Source organism: Myotis lucifugus, unplaced genomic scaffold (assembly GCF_000147115.1).
Source record: "Myotis lucifugus unplaced genomic scaffold, Myoluc2.0 scaffold_130, whole genome shotgun sequence".
NCBI lineage: Eukaryota > Metazoa > Chordata > Mammalia > Chiroptera > Vespertilionidae > Myotis > Myotis lucifugus.
In genome coordinates, this window is record NW_005871178.1 from 2,734,156 (window position 1) to 2,750,753 (window position 16,598).

Here is a 16,598-nt window from a genome sequence, read left to right on the forward strand (position 1 = left end):
TTCTTACTGAGAGTGGCCAGGCACTGGGGGCTAGGCTGAACTTGCACATGCAATCCACTCATCCTCTAATTATACACTGAAAAGCACCCACCTTCCTTTATGTTAAACTTACATATACGCTCTTGCTCATCTGGTGGTGCTCAGTGGTTGAGTATCAGGCTATGAACCGGGAAGATTCCCCGTCAGGGTGCATGCCTGCATGCCCGGGGTTGCAGGCTCCATCCCCGGTAGGGGGCATGCAGGAGGCAGCCGATCAATGATTCTCTCTCATCATTGATGTTTCTATCTCTCTCTCTCTCCCTTCCTCTCTGAAATCAATAAATACATATTTTTAAAAAACAGACATATACAGTCTCGTTTTTTAAATCCTATTTATAATTCAGGGTCTTCAGGCTTTAGCTAACTTGGAGTCAGTCGGGTGACCACAGGGAAATGGCCTCACTGGATGGTGGCTTTTGCTTAGAGGGCCCAAGCTCCACAAGGGAGATTTTCCCAAGAGTCTCTGAAAACTCAGCCCCTGTGAAGCATACTTGTAAAATATGGTCCCAGCTTTCATAGGTCAGCAATTCTGAAACTCAAGAAAGGACTAATAAACTGAAGACAAGTGGGGATTTTTATTATGGTTAATGACACAGGCCTTCCCAAAAGAAATCCAAACCCCAAGATGTCACAAAATTATTCATGTTATCATATACACCAAAAGCAAAATGTCTTGGCCTGGTCAGTGTGTTCAGTGGTTAGGGCATCGGCCTGTGCACCAAAGGATCCTGGGGGTCATGGGTTCGATTCCCAGTCAAGGACATGTTCCTGAATTGCAGGTTCAATCCCTGGCCCTGGTCAGGGTGTGTGTGGGAGGCAACCAATCAATGTGTGTCTCTCACATCTCTCTCTCTCTCTCTCTCTCTCTCTCTCTCTCTCTCTCCCTCCCTTCCTTCCATTCTCTCTAAAAATCAATGGAAAAAATATCCTCAGGTGAGGATTCACAAAAACAAACAAACAAACAGACGAACAAAAAACCCAAAATGTCTCAACTGCAATCCTGGCCTAAAATGATTCCCCAAAACTAAAGTAATTCCCGGAGAAATAAAAAGTTAAGTAGGACTCGTTTAAACAATAGAGTTAGCAGACCCAAAAATGAGAAAAAGGCAGACTGAGCTGTGCAAATAAAAAGGAAAAAAAAAAGACTTTAAGAATGGGCATTTAAGATTTTATCCATTAATCAAATTAAGGAATTATGCTCAAAAAAACTGAACATAAAAAAAACCTGAACATGAGTGTCACAGTGTATATTTGAGCAACAACTGACATGGGGTACCAATTCATCAGAACTGATCTCCTTTGGCTGCTTCTGTCCTGCTTTATAAGGCCCTTTTCTGAGACTTGTACCTCAGTCTTAATATAATACAGTATTTTTTTATTTTTGATGACTCCTTAGACACTGAAATAATAAATAGACAGCTATAGTTTCAGGCACTTTGAGAACAGATAAGCAGGTGTAATTTAAGCATGCTGTCTGTTTTCCAAAGGAGCAATGTTTGTTGTAATGTATGCTGTACCTTTATTTGGCGGAAACTCCGAGAAGAGGATAAATGAGTTTTGTTTTACAATTTTCTTTTCCTAATTTACCTAGTTCCTGTGGTCATAATGAGAAAAGGAAACTGGACTCTTCTCTGAATCTTCCAAAATCGAAAGTGGTTTCAGTGTCAGGTAGAGCAAAGTGCCCAGGTTGTAGTCTGAGGGAAAAAGGTCTCCATTTCAGGCCCCTCTTCTCTGGGTCTATACGCATGAAGACAAATGCGCCTCTAGTCCCACTTCCTCCCACTCCGTCCTCTTCCTGCTCCCCCAAACTGTATAAGCGTTTCATAAAGGCAACTTTCTAACCAATATATATATATATATATATATATATATATATATATATATATATATATATATATTTCAGAGAGGAAGGGAGAGGGAGAGAGAGATAGAAACATCAATGATGAGAGAGAATCATTGATCAGCTGCCTCCTGCACCCCCACTACTGGGATTGAGCCTGCAACCCTGGCATGTGCCCTTGGCCAGAATCGAACCTGGGACTCCTCAGTCCACTGAGCCAAACAAGCTAGGGCTCTAACCGATTTTAAATTCAGTTTTGGCAATCATGTTTACAGAGCCTATTGACTTCAAGTAGATCTATTTGAGGAAGCTGTTATTTCTCATGTGAATTTATTCAGAATCGCTGAACAAACGGAGGGGTAGTGACAGAAAAAAATGTTTAAACGATGGTCCAAAGAAATTAGCCTCCTCCTACAAATGTATTATAGAAATTAAACCTTTAAAGCAAGATCTGAATTGTCCAGATACAATCCTCCCTCTTCCTAGGTGTTCAGTGAACTTCAGGTACATCAAGCCTAACACTAAAAAACAAATGAACAACACAAAAAGCAGATTTACCAAAAAGAGAAAACCTTTTCCTAGAAGATTGATTGGGTTATTCCTCTAAATAGCAACTTCCTCTAGCTCATGCAAACTGTAAGTTGATTTGGAAAGAAAGGGGGGGTGGAGAAGGGGAGGAAGGAAGGGAATCAAGGAGGAAAGAAGGGAGGGAAAGAGGGGGAGAGAGAGAAAGAGAACTTTTCAAGGACACTCCACTGCCCAAATGAGGAACATTGAAAAGGCATCTTGACATTTTCAGTAGAAATCTAAGTAGTACTTTCCAAGCACCTACCACTCAACTATTGCTATTTTTCTATTTCAAGCTCAAAACAAACCAAATAAAACACAAATGTTCCAGCTTGACAAGAAAATCTGAGCCCCAAACGACGAAGACTTTAATCAACGACTCTTAGCTGGGTACAAAAGATTGAGTACAGGGTTTGATTTAAAGGGGATTAGAGACCAGCAACTCCATACACATAACAAACAATTGTTGTTCGTTTCCCTAAGGACGTGCCAGTTGTCTGGATGAGGGAGTTCTTCATGATGCTCCTCCAGCGTTCTTTCAGCTTCCCCTACAGGTGGGACTGAGAAAAAGAGCCAACAGTCAACAGGACCAAGGAGATGATCTCATTCTACCCTAATCTTGGCCTCTCTCTCTCTCTCTCTCTCTCTCTCTCTCTCTCTCTCTCTCTCATCACTTGGTGTATGAGCCCCTTCTACACTCACAGTGCAGAGTGAGGCAATATTTGTGAGCCTGACAAGGCAGCTGTGTGGTCTCGGGCAAGTGACCTGACCTCTTTGAATAATATGAGTATGATGATCAGCAGAGGAGCCACCTCTGGAGAGTGTCATTGTGAGGCGTTAGGCTAGTCCTTGGCACACGGTAAATGAGCGGAAATTGTCAGGTGTCACTGAGCTAAACTGTTAACCATGCCCCCAATCAATTCTATTCTATGAAACAATTATTTTTGAAGGTGGAGTGGGGTCAGTATGGGATTGGAGGGTGTTCCAAGTCCCTCGTCGTCAGGCACTGGCAGCCTACTGCAGAGATTCTCAATCCTAAATGTGCATCAGAATCCCCCAAAGGACCTTTATAAAAATACTGGGCACTACCGCAGAGATTCCAATTGAATTGGTCTGAAGTAGGGCCTGGGCACCCCTCCCACCTCCCCGTGATTCTGCCATTTATGGAAGACTGCTGACTCAGGAGTCTGCCTTGTGATTCGGGGACACAGCCAAGCCTGTGGGGTCTCTTGGACTCTGACAGGACCAGGAGCTTCTGGGATGAAGGGAGGTGCATCATTACCCATTGAGCCAATCCGCACAAGCCACCAAATGACAAATCCCGCAGAAACTGCTGACCAAATCAAAGAGGGAGGGTCCCCCAGGTGGGAGTTTAGAATCTGTAGTCTGGTTTGCTTTTTGCTTTGGTTGTATTGGAGGCGAAGGGGGCCCTGTGGGTGGAAGTAAAACAGCTCCTGCCTGCCAGCAGACAGGTAAGGGTCGAAGCCATACTAGCCACTATCTTAGGAGCTGAAGGTGACAGAATCAGAAACCTGTGCTTCAGTTAATTGTTGTCCTTTATTTATTTTTTCTTTTCTTGGCTTATCTCCTTTTGGCTATTCTTTAATTCTAGAAAAGTTTATTCTATCATTCTTGTCTGTGCCTGGTTTCCTGGCTCACCGTCGGGGTGGGAGCATTACAGGTGGACTAGCTCCCCCTGAAGGCCAGCTGTGGTGGTGGAAATGGATCACAGGACACTGCTCACAGGAGTGGAACACTCCTGGGGCCAGAGGTGGTGCCCTGTGGTCAGTCTCCCCTCCCTTCCTAGCGACTTGCCCTCCCGTCCTCTGTCCCCTTCTTGGGGGAGTGCTCATAGGAAACCCAATTACAGCACAGGCTGAGGGAAACAAGTACAAGTGGAGGCGTGCGGAGGAGCAAGTGGCAGAGGCCCTGGCTCCTCCTGAGGGACCCAGAGGTTTCACAGAAGAGGGCCTCACAAGCCCATCCTTCTGAGTGGCATCTCAGTGAGCGCACACTGGACACGGGAGATCAGCTCACACACTTGGGAAGAACAAGGACACAGAGGCAATCAAGCTTCTAAGAGAGCTGGGAAGAGTGTGTGTGTGCATGTGTATGTGTGCACTTATGGGAATTTTTTTGTGATAAAATTCACATAACACAAAGTTCACCATTTTAACCACTTAAAAATATACAAGGGATCATCTACTTAATATCAAAAATATCAAATCCCAAACCATCCAGAATAAGAAGAAATATATCCCAACCCCTTTGACTCCTTTCTTCTACCCATTCCCTGGTCAGACAATCGGACTCCGTATTTGTTGGCTCAAGAGTCCCTGGCCTCTCTGTGGCAAGACTCAACTTTTTCAATTCCCCCCGAATCTTGAGATCACTAGGAAACCAGGAGAGGACAGGCTGATCACCAGTGAAATAGCAGAAGTAGAGAAGGTGGGAGAGGGACAAGAACCGGTGCTGCCCTCCAATCCCTCAGTGACTGGTGCCAGGAAGTGGGATGTGAGCGCCCCCAGCGGGGAAAAAAAGGTTCAAAGCAGGATTTGGGGTGGCCAATGATCAAGCATATTAGTATCTTGAGTCAGTGTGTTAGCTGAATACTGACAGCACCTTCTCTGTTAACAGTATCGTTTCTGCGATGTCTGACAAAACATTCCATTCCAGAGATGAGAACCCAGGGGCTTACTCTGGGGTGGGAGGGATCGGCTATTAGGACGTGTGGCATGTTCGTGCAGCACTGTTTGTAAAACAGCAGCAGGGAAGGAGGCGTGCCCTGGAAACCCACCGGGTCTTCTGCCGAGCGCTCCTCTCCGGGACTGTATTCCCAACTCGTGGCGTGACTGCGGCTGCCCAGCGTTACCTGCTTGGCCCTACTTATCTGGGTCTTCTCTGGATTCACTGTGATACTCGGCATCTTTCTAATAAATGCTCTATGTGCTCAAGACAGTCAACGCCACCTGGGTTTTTTAATAAGCATGAAAACCTTCGCTAACACAGCCCTCCAGGCCCCCTGCCTCACCAGGAATCCATGACCCATCCATGACCCAGCAAGCGGGGGTAGAGGCCATTGGCATGGATCTCAGGTTACCTCGGAAACCCATTTTGTAAGGCAGAATTTACTCATTCTTTTCTCACCTTCGCTCTATCCCCTCACATCAGTGTGCACATACCCGCTGTTCCAGGACTCTCTGTAACTCGATGCCACCACCTATGTTGAAATTCGACGCAATCTGGCATTTGGCAATTATGTGGCCGTGTTCCCTAAGTGGTAATTATGTGGGTTATGTTCCGAATAACCACCTAATAAATGCCTAGATGGCTGTTTTGGCTACGGGACATTAAGTGGCCCAGAATCCATCCTTTAATCTACCAAGCAGAACGTCCTAAGGTGGAAGCCTGCAGACTAGGCAATTACTGAGCTGTCCTCCACATTCCTCTGCACTGAAGGCGGGGAGTCCTGGCCAACCCTGGGAGCCTGACCCTAACTAAGTAAAAACTTAGCATGTCATCCTACACTCCTTTATTGTTTAAAAAGACTCGTAATTATTTTGAAGTGGCTAGAATGAGGGACTTCCTAATACAGCACCATAGGATCCTTGTGGGAGACCAGCTCTCCTGGGGTTCCAAAGGGCTCTCTTTGTCTTTCTCCCCAGGTTCTCCTATCACACACTCGAGGTTTGGAGAAGCACTAGAAGGCAATGGTTCACAGCGTGGGCGCTGGAGCCAGACTCATACCCAGGTTCACATTCCAGCTGTGCCACCCACTAGCCATGTCACCTTGAGCAAGGCACCTGAGTGCTCTGGGCCTCAGTTTCCCTATCTGTAAAATGGAGGTAGTGATAATAACTACTTCACAGGACTGTGAGGATTAAATGTTAACTCATTTAATAGATGTGAAGTATTGGGGCCAGTTCCTGGCACTCAGGAAGGACTTGATAATGAAGACCTAGTGTTATCTGGGTCCTGGGCTAGAAATGGAAAAGAAGAGAATACCTGAAAAATGACAATACCCCACTCTATACTTGCCACTTATCTGAATTCTGGAGCTACCTCATTCCCTCATTAAACCTTCACTCAAAAAATATTTACTGAGCACCAACCACAGTGGGGAGTCATCTGAAACAAAGACAGCGGCAGGTAGGGAGTGGGAGTGGGAGTCTTGTTGAGGCCACAAGCCTGGCATGTGTGGCTGAGTTAAACGAGATCCCATTGTCGGGCACTACATGCCGGCTATGAAACAGGGAGCAGGAGAGACAGGTTTCACTTAAGTAGAAGAGGCAGACTTTTAAGCAATCAACCCATATAAACATAGAACAACAAATTGTGTCACACTTTATGAAAGTGCAGGGCACTAAAGAAGGTATGCATCAGAGGGGGAGGGAGTGTCATAGAACACCGTGAGACTCGAAGGGTAAATAGAAGTGACCCAAGTAGGATAGGGAAGAAGTATTCAAAAAAGTGGGGGGTAGGGGAGGAGAGAAGTATTCCAGACAGAGAGAAAAAGCATGTGCAAAGGCCTCACAGCAGAAAAAGCTTGTGTTCAAGGAGCTGAAAGAGGGAGAGAGAGAGAGAGAGAGAGAGAGAGAGAGAGAGAGAGAGAGAGCTGGCAGACCCACATATGTTCTGTCATTATTATACTGTGTGAAGGAAGAATGTGGTTCTTAGGACTCTCCCTCATCTCCTGTCCACAACGTTTTCTAGTTACCTCATTTTGACTGCTGGAAACTAAGATTATTTTAGAAAACCATAATAAGCAGCACTTAAGCTGCTTACTTACATAAGACATCAGCTTAAAAATATCTCTGTGCATGCACTGGGTAGTTCTTCAGAGGGTAGCTTGGTCTTTCAAGGGTATAATTTACGTCAGAGATAAAATCTTCCTATAACAAAACAAATGCAGCAGTTGCATTATTCATAATGTAATATAGATCAATGATAACAAGATGTATAGTTTTGCATTTAAGAGGTCTATGAATCCCATATACGCTGTATATGTGGGGTTCACATATATGAAGAAGTTACAATTTGCAAACTCCAGTTACTATCTTCTCAGTGTAACTTCTTTTTTTTCCCTTACTTTCTTTTCTTCTTTCTTTCTTTCTTCCTTCCTTCCTTCCTTCCTTCCTTCCTTCCTTCCTTCCTTCCTTCCTTCCTTTCTTTCTTTCTTTCTTTCTTTTTTTCTTTCTTTCTTTCTTTCGTGTTCCCAATTTGCAAACTCTAGGACCCTTGAATAAATCTATCATTTACTCCTAGCAAAACCTCCAGACTCTTTTTTTTTATAGCAAAGGTGGAAATTTATCGAAGAATAAGTACAGACTCCCACATGGGGAGAGGGAAAGAGTCCCACAGAACTGACTCCCATGTAGGGAGGGGGAAGAGTCCCCCAGACTCTTTTTGAGTTTGTTCAACAGTTTTCAGGAAAACTTTTCTTCCATGCTGTGGCCTTACACAGACCACACACACTTCTCTGGATTCTCCCCTGGACCAGAATTCCTGTGTGTGGGAATGGAATTCCGGTGGGAGGGAATGTGCTTGGGGCCAGTTACACTACCTTCTCTTAGTCCTTTGAAAGGCCCCTGCTCCCTCCTGCTGCAGGACCTCCTCTTGACGCACACTGTGCTCATTGCTCAGTAGGTGTTCCACTGTCTCTTCTGCAGGAAGCCCACCCTGACTCCCAACCAAGTCAAGTACCCCTTTTCTTACACTCCCAGGACACCATGTACCTCCTTGGTCAGTGTCACAGAATTTTACATTTATTTCTGTGATTACTTGATTCGTGTCTGCCTCTCATGCTAAACTCTTAAGTCCCAGGGCCCATCTTATTCTGTCAGCAAAGATGTAGTTTTGCTAGAAGCCCTAACCTTGTTTAGGTGTTGCCGAGCTCTGTGCGATGTCAGAAGATTGCATACCCTTTCATGGATCTTCTTCCCTGTGGACTGAGATCCAGGGTGGAACCTGTTGGACGGATTAAACAGGGTGAAGTATTATGCAGCTAATAAAAAGAATAGTTAGAGCCCTAACCGGTTTGGCTCGATGGATAGAGTGTCAGCCTGCAGGTTGAAAGGTCCCAGGTTCGATTCCGGTCAAGGGCATGTGCCTTGGTTGTGGGCATATCCCCAGTAGGGGGTGTGCAGGAGGCAGCTGATCGATGTTTCTCTCTCATTGATGTTTCTAACTCTCTATCCCTCTCCCTTCCTCTCTGTAAAAAGTCAATGAAATATATATTTTTTTAACAAAAGGATAGTTAGAGTACATAACAGTATGGGTTGATGTTTATAACTTAATAGTAAGAAAAATGCAGCACCATGAAAAATAGTGTACAGTGTGGTTTCAATGTCTTTATTAAACCTGTGCATAGGCCATCTCTGGGAATAAAAACCACCACAGTGTTCAGAATGGCTTGTGTTTGGGGGTTTGGCTGTGAGTGACTTTCCTCTTCATCCTTTACTATGTGTTTTAGATATTTCTCTAAAGAACAAATCTTGCTTTGACATTTAAGAATTTAATCCAAAAATTTTAATACCAAATTTAATCCCATTGTTTTCCACCTTCAGAATTTTATTTGCTATCTCACTGACTTTAGGCCAGTCAGACCCAACCTTAACCACAGGTCTTACAGCATCTTCCAGTTCCTCGAACATGAAGCATTTTCTCCTTCCGGAGACATTTCCCAGCCCTGCTCGCTCTGCCTAGGAGGCCGCCACCTCCAGCCCATCCCCACTCCTGTAACTCCTACCCACCCTCCAGAGCTCAGTTCAAGATTTCTTGGAAGGTCCTTCCTGATCCCCTTCATGGAGAGGGAGTCCGCTTCCCTATTTTATGCACTTAGAGTTCATTTGCCCCTTACTGATAGCACTTCTCCTCGTGGATATTTTGTCATTATTTGATTCATGTCTCTTTCTACTCCTAGCCTGAAATTGGGACTGAAACTCTTAGGTTAATAGTTCATCCTAGGGCAGTGATGGCGAACCTTTTGAGCTCGGCGTGTCAGCATTTTGAAAAACCCTAACTTAACTCTGGTGCCGTGTCACATATAGAAATTTTTTGATATTTGTAACCATAGTAAAACAAAGACTTATATCTTTGATATTTATTTTATATATTTAAATGCCATTTAACAAAGAAAAATCAACCAAAAAAATGAGTTCGCGTGTCACCTCTGACACGAGTGTCATAGGTTCGCCATCACTGTCCTAGGGCCTCATAGGTATTGAATATCATGGTAGGTATTTAATAAATATTTCTTGGGTGATTGAATTCATTCATTCATTTTTGGGAGGGGGTGGGTATGAGCTCTTAAATTCTGATGCAGAAATAGCAAATAGATTATGAAAATCTTGTTTAGAGATACTTACTGAGTCCCTTTGTAAGCAACTGTGTTATTGTGATATAAGGACTTACCTTATTCTCATCACTAATATTGCAAAGTAAAGCAGACTGCGTATCCTTTACTCAAAACCACTATCTCACTAATATTATCCTTGGTGCCACTTCCCTGGATCGAAGGTGATCAACTGCCCTGGTTTGCCTGGGACTAAGGGGTTTCCCCAGAATGCCAGACTGTCAGGGTTAAAACAGGACAGTCCTAGGCAAACCAGATGGTTAATCATGAGACTAGAGAGTGCAATTTGGAAAATCAAGGTTCCTGTTCCTCTCTGGCCTGCCCTCCGGACATATGCAATCACAGTTTTTAAAATTTGTAACAATAATATAAACAAACCAGGAAACCATGTCTAGAAAAAGAGAAAGAAAATATATTCAGGTGTTGTTAATGTTTGTCTTTAGGTGACAGGACTATGGGTGATCTTTTTTTCACTTATTTTTTTCTGTAATTTCCTAAATTTAAATAGTGAACACTACTGTTATACTGGTGAAATCAAAAGATTGAGTTTTAAAATGCATAACATCTAAAAATGGATAAATAGCACTTATGTCAAGTTAGCTGTCTATCCCATTCCCAACAAACACCCTGAGATATATTTTCCAGAGGCAAGAGAAAGGCAGAATTTTTACTTTGGGGAAGACATTTAAAGAAATAATAATTTTTTAGATCAAGGGGTCCCCAGCTGAATGTCCCTGAGGAAGCAAACTGGTGAGGTGACCTGGCGTTCCTCCTGCCAGAACACAGACACTCTTCACGCAAAGAGACGGGCGCTTGCCGCTGACCTTCCTCGGAGCAGGCACTGATCCAGAGGAGGGCTGGGAGACCTGGAGTGCCGGGAGGTGGAGAATGAAGTTCCCAGGTGGAAATCCTCATCCCCTTGGTTACTGTAACTGGGCGAGGGCTTTCTAAACTTTCTCGGACACAACGGTGATGGTGATTGATGCCTTAAAAAAATCCGTTCATCTGGCTCTTTGATAACCTGTGTGACAATGTGCATTATTTTTTAGTTATAGTTTTGCTTTTGTTTGCTTAATTCAAAGCTGGGGTTGGGTGGGACAAGGAAGAGAATTGTGAGAAGGATAGAATACCCGCCCTGGGATGGGGGTGTGCAGAGAAGACTAAAGACAAATGCTCAGGAGAAGAGGTCAAGGAGAGATAACTAAAATTCTCTATGTCTGGCATGAGTTAACAAGCCAAAATAAATTCATGCTCTGAACTTAAATTTGGGAGGCCTGGAGATTACTGGGTTTGGGAAAGATTTCCTTCTTTCTTCCTTCCTTCCTTCCTTTCTTTCTTCCTTTCTTTCTTTCTTTCTTTCTTTCTTTCTTTCTTTCTTTCTTTCTTTCTTTTTTTTACCCGCTAGAAAGATTCCCTTTTTAAACAAAATATTTAAATGCTCTGGCATAAGAAGCACAGTATACTCCGTTTTCTTTGCATATATCCATTTAATACAGAACTTTACCTCTTCACCTGGAAAGCCAATTAAACTTCAAGAACAAGTGATTTATCACCACTATGTCTAAAAGTATTTGATTGAAGAAAAAGCAATGAAAATCCTACTGATAAAAGTAGGTATTGGGCCTACATATGCCCTCACTCCTGATTCATCCCACAGATGAAAAAGAAAAGTGTTTATGAGGGAACAAACAAGTGGAAGCAAAGCAGACAGTGGAGCCAGGGCACCTTTTAAACTCCAATTTAACTGTAGCAATTCCATAAGCAGCACTGGCTAGAAGTATACTTCTCACCACTCCTTGGCGGAAGCACAGTAATTAACATTAGATAGCTGGAAATAAGTTATTTTACTAATGCTACTTCTAAAATTACCTTTACGTTAGCTGCAAGGCTGTCAAGAGAAGAAGCTAGAAGAAAGAGGAACAGGTGATTCAATGACTCATTATTATCAGTTACCCCTAAAAACTGCTGTTACACTTATTCCACAGCAGTACAAAAATATTACACAATGAATGAATTATGATAGAACTTACTAGTAAATGCTCCCTTGTAAGTTACACTATCACTTTTTAAACTCCCTTGAGTCACAGCAACTCTCTCTCCGAGTTTTTCTGTCCTCCTGAGCTCAGCAATGAGGTTATATTATCCATGACTTCCCATAGCACGCATGGCTACGGGAAGGGTAAAAGAGAGTCTAAAGTGAAGCAGTAAGTTCAGTAACCCTTCAACAGCCTGGAAGCCTACAAGAAAGCCGTGTGGCTCAAATATAAAATGCATATACTCTTCCTCTTCTGCCATTCCTTTCACATTTGGTTTTTGTGGAATCTTATTTATGCAGAAATTCTTGAGTATACTTGTCCAAGGTAGACATAAATGTTAGGTTGAGACAATGGATATGCAAGAGCTTGCAGAAACACGATGCACCAAAAGTATAAATCATTAGGATTACCCTAAATACTCATAATACGTAAGTAGATCTAATGCCAGAGAATGGTAAGAAGGACTAGAAAGTGAATATATTAATATACATACGAAACCAAGATTAAACTGGATTTTTCCAGGTTGAGAAAAAAGAAATGCTTTTGAAATGAATATTTGCAAGGCCATGCTATGGCCACCGTGCTCTCCCCACCACCCCACCACCCCCCACTGCCGCTGCCCCCCACTCCCTCCCCCCCATGACTGGGGCCTAAGCAGTGACAAGGAACTTTTCCTGAATTGCTGATTCCCCTTGTGCCACTGGCAGTAAAAAGGAAGCTATAAAAGGGGATTTTAAAGCCTGGCAATTGTCACATCCTCTGGGCATGCATATATATGTGTCCCTCTTGTCCCAGAAGCTCTCTTCTCCAGCTGAGCAGGGAATCAGCAGTGCTAAGGCCCTTCCCAGCTATAGCCACAAACCTGCCCTAGAGTCCCCTGTGCCTGATGTTGAGCGCTCACTTCCCCAGGGGGCTTGCCTTTGTTCCTTTGCTTCTCAAAATGCAGTCCATGGACCAGTGATATCTGTATCACCTGGAAGCTTGTTAGAAAAGAAAGATCACAGGCCCTCACCCCATCCCCACTGAGTCAGAATCTGCAGTTTAACAAGATCCCGGGGTGATTCAAATGCACATTCAAATTTGAGAAGCACTGCTTTATTCTACCTTAGGCCTGGATGAATGAGCTGACAGTGACCTAAGCAAAGGTCTGGCTTGGAAGCTACAGGATCTGAGCCCAGAGGTCTGAACGTCTTTTCTAAATGTAGGTTTGCCAAAAACTTGGTATGTGACCTGTACACATTCTGTAACCTCTCTGGAACCTTACATCTCCACCTGCCAGGATTAAGAACAGATAAAGGCCGAGACCACTGTGATGTATGAGTGCTATCATAATTGGGCCAGCATTAAGCCCAAGGTGTCCTCTCTGGGAAAGGACATTTGCTGTTGCTTGGTTTCCCAGTAATAGGGAAGGCAGCGCTGCCTTTATAGGCTACCCAGGTGATCTTCAAACCAAACGACTTAAATTAAATGTCAGAGGTGATAAAGCACTTTCTGTGTCAAATTGTACTCGGTCCTTGGTTGGCATGGCTCAGTGGTTGAGCATCGATCTATTAACCAGGAGGTCACAGTTCAATTCCTGGTCAGGGCACATGCCCAGGTTTCAGGTTTTAGGTTTGATCCCCAGTCACGGTTTGTGGGAAAGGCAACAGGTCAATGTTTTTTTCTGACATCAATGTTTCTTTCTCTCCCCCTCTCTCTTTTCTCTCTCTCTCTCTCTCTCTCTCTCTCTCCCCCCTCTCTCCCTCCCTCCCTCTCCCTCTCAAGTCAATAAAAACATTTTTTTAAAGAAGAATGCAAAAGGGTCCTGACACCTGACAGTTTGCGATCCCCTGCCTTAATCTAACTGCTTCAGATAGAGTTGGCTCCCCTCCTCGCTAACATGGAATCTTGTAAAGCAAGTGTTATACACTCTTCTGATCACCAATCCCCTGCTCTTTCCCATCCACAGAAATGGCGAGTCTTATTTGTTGGCTATTAATGGTGCATTTGCAAGAAGTTCACACCAGAATAAACTGCTCTCTGCTTTTCCAGCCCAGCCAGGAAATGAATGCAACCAGAGCACAGTGGGTGCCCTGGTGAAACAGCTTCTGAAACAGCTTCTCTGCTGACTCTGCTCGGTAGGAACTCCTTCCCTGGAAACTCCACCGCTGGAGAGTACTTGAGAATTAAACTCCAAGTTCCCAAAGAAAACATTCCGCAGAATGAAAGATTTAGAAGTAGGATGCATTTGCTCCCATAGAGAAATACACAGGAATGACAAGAAACTTGAGTACCTCTTCTCATGGGAAAGGGAAAGTTTGGAAACTTAGATTTTCTTCTAGACTTCCGGGAATAATGCTCTGAAATGTCCTCACCAAAGGGCTTTGCACTGTCCACCTGAAAGAAAAGGAGAGAAATAAGACATAAACCCACCGTGGCTTGTATTACCCTCTCCACATTACCTGTAGTGCCTTTCTCCCCGTCAGTCATGCAAGTGAGAAAAGGAAGTTGGGAACAAATTAAATCACAGGCTCAATGTACGTTAAATGTTATCCCGATAGGGGGAAGCTGTTTGTCCCTCTCTTCACCAAGGCTAACACGAAGAGATGGGCTGAATGTTAGCATAAAGAAATAACGATGGGCACAAGTTACATCCTAACCACTGGTAAGTCAAGCCCAGAAGAGACCAAGTGAAGCTAATTTTGCATTCTTTTAAAACAGGACAAGGGAGGTAAGGGGGGGGGGGGCAGTGCTGAAAAGATATCTTTAATACTATCAAATAAATAAATAATAAATAAATAAAAGAGTTTCATGTTCCTGAACAGTCTGGGCAGTGCTAGCCTGGGAATTACCACAAGGTCACACAGTTCGGTCTTTCACATTCCAGACCAATCTGAGTGTCTATACCCTTGAAAAAAAGAATCAGTGGTGACTACGATTTCTATTACTTAAGTTGACCATTATTGTCATAAATGGGACCAACATGATCTTGCAAACAGGGTTTTGTGTTCAAATACCACCAACCATCACCAGTAATGACTGTAAGTCAAATTATCACACTTTACATTATCAACAGTTAACTTCTGGAGTTATAAGAACGACTGGAGAATAAGTCATGAACCTAGAACATGGACTGATGTTAATGAAGAATAGCAAATAATAAAAAATGCTTCTAATGTAATATTAATTGTATATGTTGAGAAACTAATCTGTATATACTACAGTATGACTATGACTTTGTAGGAAAAAAGTCTTATGAATATTAAAAAGATTAAAGAAAATGCATTTAATTAAATACTTATTTATTTTTATTATACTGGTGAACCTATGGGTAATTTTTTTTGAACATTTTCCATTACTTTTATAATAGTTAAAAAAATTAAGGAGACTAAAAGAACTAATGTTATTAAATTTGCCCACTTCTCCCTGAAGGTTGATCAAGGGTTTTGGATATGACACATCATTGCTTCTTCCTGCAGATACATTTTTTTCCCCTGCTCTTTAAAGTATGGCTAATTAGCAACAACCTTATTTAAAAAACTCAAGCAGTTTCCTTTGAAACTGATGAAACTTTAGTTTTAGATTGTACAGAGTATATGCCAGCCTTTGTATGTGTCTTGCACCCATCAGTTCACTGATTCTTCTGGATAAATGGTGAGTTGCCACGTGTAGACATCACACTCAATAATTTTCGAAAATTAAACACAGGGATGGCTGACATTTACTGAGCAAATCCTCTGTACAAGACATCTCTATAGAGCTTCCTGAATATGATTCTAGAAAGATAACATAGTTTAATCATCATTACTATTCAGTTTGAATTCCCTTTTTAATGTTACCCAATTATTTTTATACTGCAAACTTCTTGTATTCTGAACTCATTCACAACCTCACCATCCCAAAGAACTCTGATAAATAATTTTAGGCTCACATGTCTAACTACAAATGGAGGTTTGCTTTCTCCAGGGATTCTGAAATTATTTCCAAGGTTCAGTTGAGCTGGTTGGTCCTGGAAGAAACGTCTGGTAGAATATGGACAGGGCTCCCAGAATTGTACGCATTGGGGCAATCTGTTGAGATTAATTTCTCTTCGCTTCATATGTTTATTTTTTAAGGGGAATGTTGGTCCATATGATGTAAATAAAGGCCTTCGTGACTTAAATATTTCTTCCTGGAACCAAAAAGGAGAAACAATTCTTTTAAAAACAAAAATTGGGGGGGGGGGGCGGATTCAAGCAGAATATTACTGCATTTAATTGAACTTTGTTAACTAAGGTAGAAGACTGAACACCTTAGATTTATAAAACAGGAACTCAAGGAAGGGCATTTCTCTACTTAATTTTTCTTCAGTTCAGCTTAACATCACTAGTATTTATAACTCACTAGTATGTTATATTTCAAATACCAGTGAGATTTATTTGCATTAGGAGACAGTTGGAAAGTATCAGACACTTCCCCCAGTTATAGATAGATGATTGATCTATAGAAAGACATCAAGAGATATTGAGATTGAGAACTGGCATATACTTGGATCCAGCCATTTAACTTCAACTAATTTATTATAAGGAAATAATTATGGCTATGTATTTAGCTAAAAAAAAATTCTTATATAACAGTTCCAAAGTGAGAAACCAACCACATTGGTGAACGGTGAGTAAGCAAGTGTCTTTCCCCTGTCCCAAACCCACCTTTCTATACTCAGCTTCATGATAGGAGGGCTGGCACTCTGCAAACCCCCTGTGCTTTTCCAGCTATTGTTAGGCTCTACCACTAGAAAGCACTA

At 42.7% G+C, this 16,598-nt stretch overlaps 1 protein-coding gene across 1 annotated transcript in view; it reads right to left on the minus strand.

Annotated features, from left to right (window-relative positions):
• Positions 1-2,790: 2,790 nt before the first annotated feature.
• SPATA6L (spermatogenesis associated 6 like) overlaps positions 2,791-16,598 on the minus strand; it is a 38,749-nt gene continuing 24,941 nt past the window's right edge. Inside the window, exons 7-13 of the mRNA XM_014460381.2 lie at positions 15,747-15,986; positions 14,110-14,212; positions 11,670-11,704; positions 10,625-10,821; positions 8,320-8,413; positions 7,236-7,338; positions 2,791-3,006 (exon numbers count right to left, since the gene is read on the minus strand). Of these exons, the coding sequence (XP_014315867.1) occupies positions 7,249-7,338; positions 8,320-8,413; positions 10,625-10,821; positions 11,670-11,704; positions 14,110-14,212; positions 15,747-15,986 (759 nt within the window). The 3' untranslated portion in view covers positions 2,791-3,006; positions 7,236-7,248. The remainder of the gene's footprint in view (positions 3,007-7,235; positions 7,339-8,319; positions 8,414-10,624; positions 10,822-11,669; positions 11,705-14,109; positions 14,213-15,746; positions 15,987-16,598) is intronic.